General features: G+C 62.6%; 1 protein-coding gene across 2 annotated transcripts in view; it reads left to right on the top strand.

Moving 5' to 3' along the window:
* Positions 1-13,146, top strand: part of CBFA2T3 (CBFA2/RUNX1 partner transcriptional co-repressor 3) — a 91,713-nt gene that overhangs the window by 67,713 nt on the left and 10,854 nt on the right. Inside the window, exons 3-6 of one of the 2 annotated variants that reach the window (XM_039474949.2) lie at positions 543-617; positions 5,731-5,972; positions 6,230-6,319; positions 12,914-13,095. In XM_039474949.2, the coding sequence (XP_039330883.2) occupies positions 543-617; positions 5,731-5,972; positions 6,230-6,319; positions 12,914-13,095 (589 nt within the window). The remainder of the gene's footprint in view (positions 1-542; positions 618-5,730; positions 5,973-6,229; positions 6,320-12,913; positions 13,096-13,146) is intronic. The other variant, XM_074401352.1, reaches the window with a different exon arrangement.

The following is a 13,146-nucleotide window of genomic DNA, read 5'->3' as shown; positions in this document are numbered from 1 at the left end:
CTCCCTACGTTGCCCAGGCTGGTCTTGAACTCCTGGGCTGAAATGATCCTCCCGCCTCGGCCTCCCAAAGTGTTGGGGTTAGAGGCATGCACCGCCACGCCCGGCGGATTCCTTCTTCCTGTTCAGTGCTTCCCCCTTCACCGCTGACCCTGGGCTTTGTTTGAGAGACTCCAAGCTGAGTCTCAGGTCACTTTTAGAACATGCAGCTTTGGCCCAGGCCCCTGAGGATGGTGCTGATGGGGTTGCAGGCACCGTGTGGGAAGAGGGCGTTGAGAACGAGGGCCCCCCCGCCCGGCCAGTAGAGAAGCCGAGGTTCTTGTAGATTCTGGAACAGTCCTGCCAAAAATGGCCCTTAGAGATCACCCACTCTCAGAGAAGGAAACTGAAGCCTGGAGGGGGAGTGGCGTGGCCCCAGGCGGCGATAGACCCCAATCCCTGAAACCCTCTGAGAAGCAGGAGCAGCGCGGCTGCGGGTCCCCTGCAGGGCGGGGTCCCCTGCCCACGCCCCTCCTGACAGCGTGTTCTTCTTATTTTGCTTACAGATCGAGAGGACGGGCCTGCAGCGCTGCCCCACGGCCGTTTTCATGGCTGCTTAAAATGGTCTATGGTCTGTCTCTGTAAGTAAAATAACAAAAACCGCAGGCCTCCCACCCTCTGTCGCCCCAGCACAGCCACGCCTGGGGGCCACGGCTCTCTTCCCACGGCCTCAGCGCCCACAGCGTTGCCTCTGCCCTGTTGGCCCTGCCTCCTTAGGGAGAAAAGGATGGGGGAGGGCAGAGCCACCAGGGTCCCCGCATCCCACAGACCCTGCCGCTCCAAGCCGCAGGGCCTTAGGCAGGAGCAGAGCCTCTCTGAGCTTCCTTCCGCAGCAGCAAAACATGGCACCTGAGGCTGCCTGCCAGTGTCTAGGGGAAGGATGGGCACAGGTTCTTGCCAGCGTATAGCTCAGCCACTGCTAGGGCAGACCCCACCTACCCAGAGTCCCAGCTGCAAGCTGTGACTTCCTGCCAGGGTGACCTTGGACAGGTACTACCCTGTGCCTCAGTTTCCCCACCTGTAAAATGGAAGTAATCATGGCACCCAGTGCCGAGGATGATCTCCAGGAGCCGTTAGAGGATGGGGCCAGGCACACGCTGGGCACTCAGCAGACGTGAGTCACCAGCAGATGTTCCCGTCCACACGCCTGGCCCATGCAGATGTTCCGTGAACACGGGCTCTTACCAAGTGGTGTTTGGAGTTTTGGTCACCCAGTAAGTGCAGCCGTGCCTGAGGCTGTGAGACGGACTCCGGTCCATCGCCACCAGCCAGCCTGGCAGCACAGCCCAGCTGTGAGGGCAGCCGATCAGTGGGCATCGTTTCTGCTGCATGGAGCCGTCTTTGCCGCCGGCATTACTCTGTGACGGGCCTGGCTGTGCGCTGCTGCCTGGTGGGTGGCCCCCGACCATGGCTGCTCGCTCCGCAGTTCGAACTTACGGATGATGATGATGGTGAATCCCAGCTCCAGGACGGCCTGTCCCGGAGCCCCCACCGCCAGGAGAAGGGGTGGTGGGAGGGGCTGCCTTAGGGTGCCTCCGCCCCGTCTAACCCTCCCAGCAAGGCCCTGAGGAGCTGCGGGGTGCTAGCGTGTGCCCCCAAACCTCAGCTGGGGACACGTGTGCGGTCTAACTTAGTAACACACCTGTTGTGGGAATGGAAGCACTTGTGCCGGGTTATTTTCGGCATCTCTTTAGCTGCTGAGACTGCCCGGCAGCACGCAGGGAGCGTGCGGGCAGGCAAGGGCGAGCAGGCCGCCGGAAGGACCGGGCACCCTGGGCAAGGCTGGTAAGCGAACCTGCAGGAGGGCCAGGCTGGCCAGGGCGGGGGTGGGGACCCGGCGTGCACGGTGGCGCGTCTGAGGAGCCGCAGGAAGGTCCACAGTCCTGGGAACAGTCCCGCGTGTCCTGGAGAAGCCAGCTCCTTACTGTGGTGAGGTCTCCCACGGTGACGGCGTCTCCTGGCCTGGCTGGGTGGCCGCAGGTGGCTGTCCTCAGTCTTGACGGGGTGTGTGTGTGTCACAGTTCACTGTGTGGCCAGCGAGAGGGAAACTCAGCAGTGCGGTGGCTCCTCCAGACAGAGCCTCCAAGGGCGCGAGACCAGGGGCCCGGCACACCCTGCATCGGCACCCACTGTCCTGCAGAGGAGGGAAAGTTCCAGAACCCGGCACCTTTATTGGTGTCATGCAGTCCAGAGGGCCGGGGTGTCCATCCTGAGCCCAGGAAGGCACTCCTGAAATCATTTAACCCCGGGGGGAGTGCAGAGAAGTGCCACCCGCGACAGCCGCCCCTGGTTGAGGGGCATGGCCGCTCAGAATGCACGTGGAGGGAGGCCAGAACCCCGTATGCAGGGAGGCCAGAACACACGTGGAGGGAGGTCAGGACGCGCGTGGAGGGAGGCTCACAGCCCCAGCAGCAGAGATGTCTCCACGCTGCAGCCACCTCATAGAAGAGGACGAGGCCACGGCCACGTGTGCACTCAAGGCTTTGTGCCAACTCTGACCTTCAGTTAGTGGTTTCCAGAATTCTAGGTATGGGGCTGGTTATTGCCAACAGCCTCACGTAACACTCAGCTCATAAAGCCAGTGAGAATGTAGTTAGATCCTGGCTGACCTGGGAAGTGCAAGGAAAGAGGGTAAGCAGGCGCAGGCCTGAGCCACCCGGCTGCGACGCTGCCCTCTGCTCCCTGGGGCCCTGCTTGGAACTTGAGGGCAGGGCTGTGTCTGTGTGGACACACTCACCACGCAGGTGCATCTGAGGGCCTCTGTGGCCCTTCTGGCCTCCTCCCACAGCTCCTGCAGCAGGCGACTGTGAGGCCCAGGGCAGAGAGAGGGCAGGGTGAGCCCTGGGTCCCAGGGGAGGCCGCCGTGAGCGCATCTGTTCCGCCTTCTCCGCTGAAAACGTCCTGAGTGCTGGGCTGGCCTTGCCCCCTCCTGCTGTGCCTGGCGCTGGCTGCCGGCATGTGGGGTCTGCTGGGGCTAGGAGGGGGTCTCGGGGAGCCGGGCCACCCTGCTGCACCTCCTCCATGCCATCTGCCGTGTGGGACACACATGGCGACTGCACGGCCTGTCAAGTATGTGCAGGTGCAGAGCCCAGCCCAGGCCACAGCATGGCTCCCTCACTCGGGCGGCACCTCGCAGGTGTCACAGGACCGAGGGTCAGGAAGGCGGGAGCCACAGGTGGCTTCTGGGATGGCAGAGTGCCATGAGCCGAGGATAGCCACCTAAGGGTCACTGGAGGGACACTTAGGAGAGGGCCAACCCCTCAGAGGGCCTCTGTCAGGGGCAGGCTGGTCAGTCACCCTTGGGAGGGTGCAACCCAGGGCAAGCCCAGGCCTGCAGGGGCGGGTAGGAAGGGAGGCTGTGCGCAGCGGAGCCACAGCCCAGGAAGGGGGCCACGTGTGGGCCCCCATGTCCCATGCTCCCGCCCTTCCAGTCTGAGGCCACAACTGTCAGCAGGGGTTACCTCCGAGGGCCCAGGTCAGGATGGGCAGGGCCAGCTCAGTCCAGGGGGTACACCAAGACCCTGCACTGTCCAGGGCTCACAGAGTCAGCAGCAGTCACCTACCAGCTGCTCAGGAGGAGCCGCCGCCCAGCCCAGCCCAGCCCAGTCCAGCCCAGCATGTCCCCGTCCTGGGGGAAGGAGTTTCTGCTCTTCCTCAGCACACACAGGCCCCACCAGGCTTCAGCCACAGGTGCAGAGCGTCCGGCTGGAGCCTGGGAGGAATTCGGCCCTGAGGGAGCTGGTGGCTCTGTGCTGCCCTGAGCCCTCAGACCCATGCTCAGCAAAGGTGAGAGGGCAGGACCCCCGGAGAGGCACTCGGGGCCACAGTGGAGCAGGAGAGGCGCACATGTACATCATAGCCATGCATGTGTGTGCGTGAGTACATGTGTGTTGTACATGCATTAATGTGTGAAGGGTGGTGAGGCGGTAAATGGAGGGCTCTCTAGGGACCAGGGATGTGGGTGCCCTGTGTCGGGGAAGTGTCCACATGCAGGAGGCAGGAGCCAGGGGTGAGTGCACGGGGCTTCAGTGCTCCTCACAGCAGGAGCTGGCCGGGGCCTGTCCCCTGTCAGCAGTGGACTTGGGAGCCCTGTGGCCTCCGACTTGTTTGCAGAGCATGGGGTCACCGCTCAGGCTCCTGAGGCCAAGGGCATATCGCATGCAGGTGGGCTGGGCATAGGAGGGCTGCCCTGGACTCCTCACAAAAGGCTTGGCCTTAGCTCTGTCACCTGAGAAAAGGGGCGAGGCCTGGCCCTGGGACTTTCCATAGCAGCCCATGTCTGCCAGGGCCCTGGAAGGCTGACCCTGACAGTAGAGCCAGCCAGGCAGTCACGTCTCAGTGGCCAACAGGCGACCCTGTGGCAAGCTTATCAGCTGTCCCTTATGTCACCTGCTTGTCCTCCACACATACGGGCCTGTGTGCACACAGCCACCAGAAGCAGGACCCCACCGAGCATGTCCTTGGGTGTCCCATTCCTCTGCCCCTTGGGACCCGGTTAGCTCAGGCACTGGGTCTGTGTGCAAATGAAGGCACTGATGGGGCTGGGAGACACCTGTGGGGGGAGCATTGCTTGGGGCTGGGAGATGCCTGTAGGGGGAGCATTGCTGGCGCTGGGAGACACCTGTAGGGGGAGCATTGCTGGGGCTGGAAGATGCCTGTAGGGGGAGCATTGCTGGCGCTGGGAGACGCCTGTAGGGGGAGCATTGCTGGGGCTGGAAGATGCCTGTAGGGGGAGCATTGCTGGCGCTGGGAGACGCCTGTTGGGGGAGCATTGCTGGGGCTGAAAGACACCTGTAGGGGGAGCATTGCTGGGGCTGGAAGATGCCCGTTGGGGGAGCATTGCTGGGGCTGGAAGACGCCTGTTGGGGGAGCATTGCTGGGGCTGGAAGACGCCCGTTGGGCGAGCATTGCTGGGGCTGGAAGACCCCGTGGGGGGAGCATTGCTGGGGCTGGAAAATGCCTGTTGGGGGAGCATTGCTGGGGCTGGGAGACGCCTGTCGGGGGAGCATTGCTGGGGCTGGGAGACGCCTGTCGGGGGAGCATTGCTGGGGCTGGGAGATGCTTGTGGGCAGAGTTGCTCAGGGTCAGGAGATGCCTGATCGGGGGTGGGGGCTATTGCTTCCGAACATCATGGCAGAGGTGTGAGGGTAGCTGGCCTTTCAGGGGTATGAGCAGCTTCTCAAATCCCGTCTCCTTTGCCTCCAGCATGCGGGAACTGGGCTGTCAAGCCCCCAGTGTGTGGAGAAGCCCTGTCTGCCTGTTCACAGGGAAAACCCGAGCCAGCCTGGGTGGGGGGGCCAGTGACTCCCAGGCCTGGCGTAGGGGCCACACGCCTGCCTGCTGGGTGTGAAGGGCCTCACGTCAGCCCCAGAGCAAGTCCCAAGGGTGGTGCTGGGCGGGAAGCCACACTCAGAACGCAGTTAACTCCACAGCCACCACCACTGTGGGTGCCCCCTGGGGACCTGGTGCCCAGGCCTTCACCTCTCCGGGTATTCATTTCCCCATCTGTAAGGGGGTGTGTGTGACCCCTCAGAGCAGGGCTAGGAGGACAGATGGTCAGCGCTCAGAGGTCTGGCAGAGCGGCCCTGGGTGGGCCTGGGACTCCTGCTGTCCTCTGCCACCGCCATCTGGGCGGTGTTGTCAGCGTCACTCACGTCCTCACGTGCGCCGCCCTCGCTCCCTCCCCTCTCACAGTGATGAACGGAAGCAGCCCCTCGCCAACAGCCATCAACGGCGCACCATCGACACCCAACGGCTTCAGCGATGGCCCGGCCACCTCGTCCACGGCCTCCCTGTCCACACAGCAGCTGCCCCCGGCCTGCGGGGCCCGGCAGCTCAGCAAGCTCAAGCGCTTCCTCACCACCCTGCAGCAGTTCGGCAGCGACATCTCCCCAGAGATCGGGGAGCGGGTGCGCACGCTGGTGCTGGGCCTGGTGGTGAGTCCGGCGGGGTGGCCGGGGCCTTGGCACCTGAACATGCCTTCCATTTAATGACCATGCGGCACAGCCACCCCTCACGTGAACTCCATCCTGCCAACCGGGCATGGGCACTCCCTCAATGCCCCCTGCACCCTCCCAGGCTTGCCCAGCTCCTGGGCTGCCTCCAACACAGACCCTCCCCATCAGGCATGGGTGGGACAGTGCTGGCTCTTGTGCTGAGTGGTGCCAACAAGAGGCGGCTTTTCTCATCCTAGAACTCGACGCTGACGATCGAGGAGTTTCACTGCAAGCTTCAGGAGGCCACCAACTTCCCTCTGCGGCCCTTCGTCATTCCTTTCCTGAAGGTAACGGCAAACCCAGTCCCTCCCTGTGAGGCCCGGAATCTGTTCGTTGCTAGTGTGTGATCAGGCATCAATCCTGGCCAACCTGGGACCCTCTAGTAACCTAGGGGAACACTACTGATTAATCTGGGCCAATTTCTACTAGTTAAGGCCTGAAAATTAGTTAGCAGACCAGATGATTAGTCAGCCACTAAATCCAGTGCAGGAGGCGGGGCGCAGGGGCTCATGCTTGTGACCCCAGCACTCTGGGAGGTGGAGGTGGCCGGACACACGAGGTCAGGAGCTTAAGACCATCCTGACCAACATGGTGAAACCCCGTCTCTACTAAAAATACAAAAATTAGCTGGGTGTAGGGGCACACACCTGTACTCCCAGCTACTCAGGAGGGTGAGCAGGAGAATCAAGAACCCGGGAGGCAGAGGTTGCAGTGAGCTGAGATCATGCCACTGTACTCCAGCCTGGGTGACAGAGCAAGACTCTGTCTCCAAAAAAAAAAAAAAAAAAAAAGACACATCCAGCGCTGGGCAGAGCTCTGGTTGCTGTCGGCTGAATGTGCTTATGCCACAGCTGACGCTTGAGCACTAACGACACACCGTTAGGCAAGGCTTGGGGACAAGGCCCAGGACGTGCAGCAGGTCCCTCCTGGAGCCAGCATCCCGGGGCCGTGAAGGTGCTCAGCCCACAGCCACTGTCAAATCTGCGTGTGCATGGTGGAGAAATATTCGGAAAGCCCCTTGAGCGGGGACATGCTGCCAACAGCCAAGGATGAGGGCGGAGCTGATGCAGAGCCAGCCCCCGGCTTTCCTGGCAGCAGGAACTGCACGTACAGAGGCCCTGAGGCATGGGGCGCCCTCTGGGCTTGGGGAACAGCAGAGGCGTCTGTGTGACCGGAACAGAGTGCGTGGCGCAGACAGCAGAGGCGAGGGTGAGACGCAGCGGACGGGACGGGCGGTGGATAGGCAGGAAGGGGCTTGTGTGACGGGTAGGCGGGTGGATGAAACACCGTCAGGTGGAAGTGGGTCAGAGGTCACACCCAGATCAACTGTGGACTAGGGTGGCAGCACCAGGAGCTTGCCAGCCGCACAGGCTCTCGGCCTGGCCCAAACCTACCCAGTCAGAGCCTGCATTTTCAAAGATGCCAGTCTGAGGAGCAGGGATTGTTTGAGGCCAAGAGTTCAAGACCAGATTGGGTCGCATAGCTAGGCCCCATCTTTTTTTGTTTTTTTTTTTTTTTTTTTTTTTTTGAGACAGAGTCTCGCTTTGTCACCCAGGCTGGAGTACAGTAGTACGATCTCGGCTCACTGCAGCCTCCACTTCCTCGGTTCAAGGGATTCTCCTGCCTCAGCCTCCCAAGTAGCTGGGACTACAGGTGCCTGCCACCACACCCTGCTAATTTTTGTATTTTTCATAGAGATGGGATTTCACCATACTGGCCAGGCTGGTCTCGAACTCCTGACCTGGTGATCCGCCCACCTCAGCCTCCCAAAGTGCTGGGATTACAGGCGTGAGCCACCGTGCCCGGTCACTAGACCCCATCTTTACAAAAACAATTAAAAATTAGCTGGGCATCGTATGCACCTGTGGTCCCAGCTGCCTGGGAGACTGAGGTAGGAGGATCGCTTGAGCCCAGGAGGTCAAGACTGCAATGAGCTGTGTTCGTGCCACTGCACTCCACCTGCGTGACAGAGCGAGACCACGTCTCTGAATGAATGGATGAATGAATCAAGCCAATGATTCCCACACACATGCAAACGGGACGGGTTCAGGTCTGCTGCAGAGTCAGACGATCCTCGCTGCAGGCCTCCACTTCCCCGAGGCAGCTACACATCTGTTCGCAGAACTGGAGGAAACGTTCCCCAAACCTGACTGACCACGTGGCCCTCTCTGCCCAGCACGTGTTGGGGTCAGAAACCTGCCGGTCTGGCCACACCTGCAGGCCTACCCTGAGCACTGCCTGTCCCGCTTCGGGCTCCATCTCTGCTGGGCTAGGCCTCCCCTCAGGGGTCTAGAGGACAGACCAGACCAGATGCCCCCAGCTGGAGCCCAACCCTGCCACTTAGCAGCTACCGGCATCTGGGCCAGGCCAGTTCCTCTGTGCCTCAGTTTCTGCGCCTGCGAAATGGAATCATTCACAGGCTGTTGGGAAGACAGCATGGAGGGGCGCATGGAAAGAACGGGGCCTCCACTCCTGGGCTCAGAGGAATCTCCCCACTCAGTCTCCTGGGTGGCGGGGACTGCAGGGAGGCATGGCATGTTCTAGATTCACGTGGGGCATCGTCACCGTCATCGCCATCGTCACCATCCTGGGGTGTGAAGGATCCCACAGAAGAGGAATGCTTTATAAGGAGCTCTCACAGCCCTGTTGACCCGTCAAGGTGTTATCATAGCACAGCCATGTTCCCGATTAGCAGGTGGGGAAACTGAGGCCGTTGGTTTCCTCCCCCTCGACGGGTGGTGGAGAGATGGAGCCAGGGCTGAAACCTGGATGTCAAACTGCAAACGCTGTGGCCGTCACAGGGCACGCCCAGGGCCAGGCCCTCATCTCCTTCAGTCCCTCCCCAAGTGGACCCCGCATCACACCCACCACCCCCCCACCTACCTTCCCTCCCTCTGTGGCCTCCACACTCCCTCCCTCTCTCCTTCCCTCCCTCTTCCACCCCTCCCATCCCCCTGCTGCCCTCCCTTCTCCCCCCTCCCTCCCGCCTTCCCTCCCTCCTCCCCTCTCCCTTCTCCCTCCTCCCTCCTGCCTTCCCTCCCTCCCGCCTTCCCTCCCTTCTCCCCCCTCTCTCCTGCCTTCCCTCCCTTCTCCCCCCTCCCTCCTGCCTTCCCTCCCTCCTCCACCCCCTCCCACACCTGCTGTGCACCTGCTCCCAGCTGGTGACAAAGGAGAAGCTGCCGGTGTGGCGGGAGCCTGGGCCCATCTGGCGCTGTTTTCGGTTCCTTAGCAGCTCTCCCTTCCCTTCTTTAACATGCTTCAGGCTCCACCCTCCTGACCCTGGGGACACTGTGCAGCTGCTTATTAGCAGCAGATGCCCCACAGCCTCAGCCACCCCTTTTACCCCAGGAGCAGGGTCAGGCAGAGAGACACCACGGTGTCCCCACGCCTGCCCTGCCAGGCCCCGGCCCCTGTCCATGACGTCTGGTCAGGCCCTGGTGCCCATGGCCATGCCCCAGCATGGCGCCGCCCACGGCACTGTTCTCGAGAGGGTCCTGTCTGCCTCAGTCTCCCCTCGGCACACAGGGGCTCCCACTGGCCTGTGCAGGGCGGCTGGAGTGAAGAGCGTCCCATCTCATGCCCCCACCCAGGGCCAAGGCCAGTGGGACTGTCTAGGATGTGAAGTCCACTCACCTATCCCACGTGGAGCTTGAGGTGGGGAGGCCAGAAGGATTGAAAAAAAGAAAGTAAAAACCAAGATCCTTCAGCCAGTCCTGCTTCTGGGACCTGTTAGTTACCCAGATGCTATTCAGAACCCTGGCCCTGCCGTCCCACCCCGGGAGAAGCCGCCACCCACCCACCGCACTGCCAGACCCTGGCCCTGCCGTCCCACCCAGAGGGGTGCTCTGACCCCACCCACACCCCCTGCCAGAACCCTGGCCCTGCCACCTCACCCCCGAGGGAGCCCCTGCCTCACCCACAGCCTCTCCAGACGCAGGAGGCAGTGGGAGAGTCCTACCCCCAGCCAGCCCCCTCGGGCCTCAGTGTTCCCGACTGTGGCCTGGGCTGGGAGTGGGGTAGCTCCTTCTCGAGACACCCACAGCCCCCCAGGCCCAGCATGGGGCATCCTCACGTAGCCTTGCAGACATCATCCTAGAAACAGCAGGTGTGAGACGTGGCAAACACAAAGCAGCCGAAGAGTGAGGAAAGACAGAGAAGTGGTGGAAGGTTCAGCGCAGGCTCGCGGGGGGCCTCTCTGGTGGGAACTCCGCCCTGGTTTGGGTCCTCTCCTCCGCAGCTGGGGTGGTGAATCTGGTGAATCCCAGAGAGGACCAGGCTAATTCACCTGGAGCTTGCCAGGGCCGGTCTCAGCCAGAGTCTCCACGGCTCTAGTTTGCAGATACAGCCAGGGTCAGAGAGGTTAAGTGAGCTGCAGGAGACCACAGCCCCTGGGCGCCAGAGCCCACGGTCAGGGAGGCTGCAGCCGGGCGCTCGGTGGGCGCCAGAGCCCATGGTCAGGGAGGCTGCAGCCAGGCACTCGGTGGGCGCCAGAGCCCACAGTCAGGGAGGCTGCAGCCAGGCACTCGGTGGGCGCCAGAGCCCATGGTCAGGGAGGCTGCAGCTGGAGGCTCGGTGGGTGCCAGAGCCCACGGTCAGGGAGGCTCTAGCCGGATGCTTGGCAGAGCAGCGGAGCCCCCGAAAGCCCTCTGGCTAAGCTGGCACCTTGGCCGCCGCTACAACCATTGCAGACAACAGCCCCCCAGCCTGAGGTCCCATCTGTGCAGAGGGCAGCTTCAGGCGCGCTAGTGACAACCTCTGTTTGGCGGTGGAATTGGGGCATTTTGTGACCAGCTGGGTTTGCGTAGCATTTAGTGGTGACACCTTCCCAGGCAGCTGAGTCTCCTGGGGACACAGTGGGGACACTGCCTTGAAGGAGGCTTTGCAGGAGGCTCCCACAGTCCCCACCCCATTCTGCAGGCCTGGGGGTGTCATTCCCTGCTGGCCCAGGGCTGCGGTGCCTCTGACCCACACACTGGTGCTGCCCAGTCCCGGGTCCCCTGCACCCTTTCCTGAGCCCCCCACACGTGACCGAAGGGTCAGGCTCTCCAGAAGCTGGGGGACATGGCTCCCCCCACCGCCCGGCTCCCAGCCAGCCCCAACTGGTCATGGACCCAGATGTTCTCCCTGCCCAACAGCGCCCAGCAGGTTCCCGAACTGGCCCAGGGGAGGCCCCTGGGGAGAGGCTGACAAGGCGAGGGAGGGAGGACGTTGGGCTCTGCAGCCCTCCCGGGACCTCCTTTCCCAGCTCATGCTCCTAATGTGCTCAGCAGATGGCTGGTTGGCCCCAGTTCAGCTATCCAAAGAGAAAAACAGGCCAGCAGCCGGCACTGCCAGAGGGCCTGGTGGATGTGCTCCTGGGAAGGGGAGGCGCTGGCGGGAGAAGGCGGCGTGGCAGCTTTGAAATGCATGAGAAAGTTGGGGAATTGTATGTATTTACAAATACTTGGAACTGCTGGCTCTCCCAAGTGGTCTGCCGCCCGGCCCTGGTCCAGCGCACTTAGCATCCAGCCTGTCCGCCCTCCTGCGGCAGCTCTGGGAAGACTGTGGCGAAGTCACACGAGGGGCCCGGCTTGCTGCCCAGCAGTGCCAGCCTGGAGCCAGGGAGGGGGCGACGGGCACCTCGGGTCCACACAGGCGTCAAAGGCAGGGTCCACATAGGAAGCCTGTGTGCTGGGCGCCCCATACTGCAGTCCTTACCCACAGATGTGGAGCCAGGTTTTAGCCCTGTCCTCATCGTGGTTGGGGGTGGGGGGTGGTCACTGGAGGTACCACGTGCTCAGAGTAGCGTGGCCACAGAACACTAGCGTTCAGTCCCCACTGCACGCTCCGTCCAGGCCAAGGCTGGAAACCAGGGAGGGGAGGCCGACTCCATGGCGTTTGCCATCAGGGCTGGAGCGGACAGACTGCAGGCAGACCAGCCTGGCTCCGCTCCCGGCTCCCTCGTGTGACCGGCTGCAGGCCCAGAGCCGCCTCCCTGCTCTGAGCCTGCCCCTCCCCAGCTGTGCCCGGTCCTGTGGTGCCTGCCGGGCAGGGCAGGAGGGTGCAGGTGGGAAGAGCAGCCACCGTCTGCGGCACCTGCCTCCTCACCTTCTCCTGACTGCCATGGGAGGGAGCTCCGTGCAATGGAAAAGCCCCAGCCTGGGAGCCCAGGATCTGGCTCAAGTTCTACATGCCCCACATAGCTGTGTGGCCCAGGTGAGGCACTCCCACAGGTGGGGTGAGCCTCCATGCATCTGGGTCAAGTTCCACATGCCCCACATAGCTGTGCGGCCCAGGTGAGGCACTCCCACAGATGGGGCGAGCCTCCGTGGATCTGGCTCAAGTTCCACATGCACTATGTGGCTGTGTGGCCCAGGTGAGGTGCTCCCACAGGTGGGGCGAGCCTCCGTGGATCTGGCTCAAGTTCCACATGCACTATGTGGCTGTGTGGCCCAGGTGAGGTGCTCCCACAGATGGGGCGAGCCTCCGTGGATCTGGCTCAAGTTCCACATGCACTACATGGCTATGTGGCCCAGGTGAGGTGCTCCCACAGGTGGGGCGAGCCTCCATGGATCTGGCTCAAGTTCCACATGCACTACATGGCTGTGTGGCCCAGGTGAGGTGCTCCCACAGATGAGGTGAGCCTCCGTGGATCCGGCTCAAGTTCCACACGCACTATGTGGCTGTGTGGCCCAGGTGAGGCGCTCCCACAAGCCTCTGTGCCCACCCTCTCACAGCACTGTGAGGAAGGAAGTTGAGGTCCAGAGAGCTGGAGCACAGTGCCCAAGCTCTCGTTGAGCCGTCAGTCACCCAGCCCAGGTGCCCTCTGCTCGGACCTGAGTGGAGCTAGGCACCCCTGCATGCCACCCACGCCCTCCACGCCCTCCTTCCCCACCCCACAGGCAAACCTGCCCTTGCTGCAGCGGGAGCTCCTGCACTGTGCCCGGCTGGCCAAGCAGACACCCGCCCAGTACCTGGCCCAGCACGAGCAGCTCCTGCTGGACGCCAGTGCCTCCTCCCCCGTCGACTCCTCAGATCTGCTGCTGGAAGTCAACGAGAACGGCAAGAGGAGGACGCCCGACAGGTACCTGTGGCCTCCGGGCATCTGGGCCTAGGGTGCGGGGCACACGCAGCT

This window comes from Saimiri boliviensis, chromosome 1 (genome assembly GCF_048565385.1).
Source record: "Saimiri boliviensis isolate mSaiBol1 chromosome 1, mSaiBol1.pri, whole genome shotgun sequence".
Lineage (NCBI taxonomy): Eukaryota > Metazoa > Chordata > Mammalia > Primates > Cebidae > Saimiri > Saimiri boliviensis.
The sequence above is the reverse complement of the archived record's forward strand: the minus strand, read 5'-3'. Positions and strand labels throughout refer to the sequence as shown.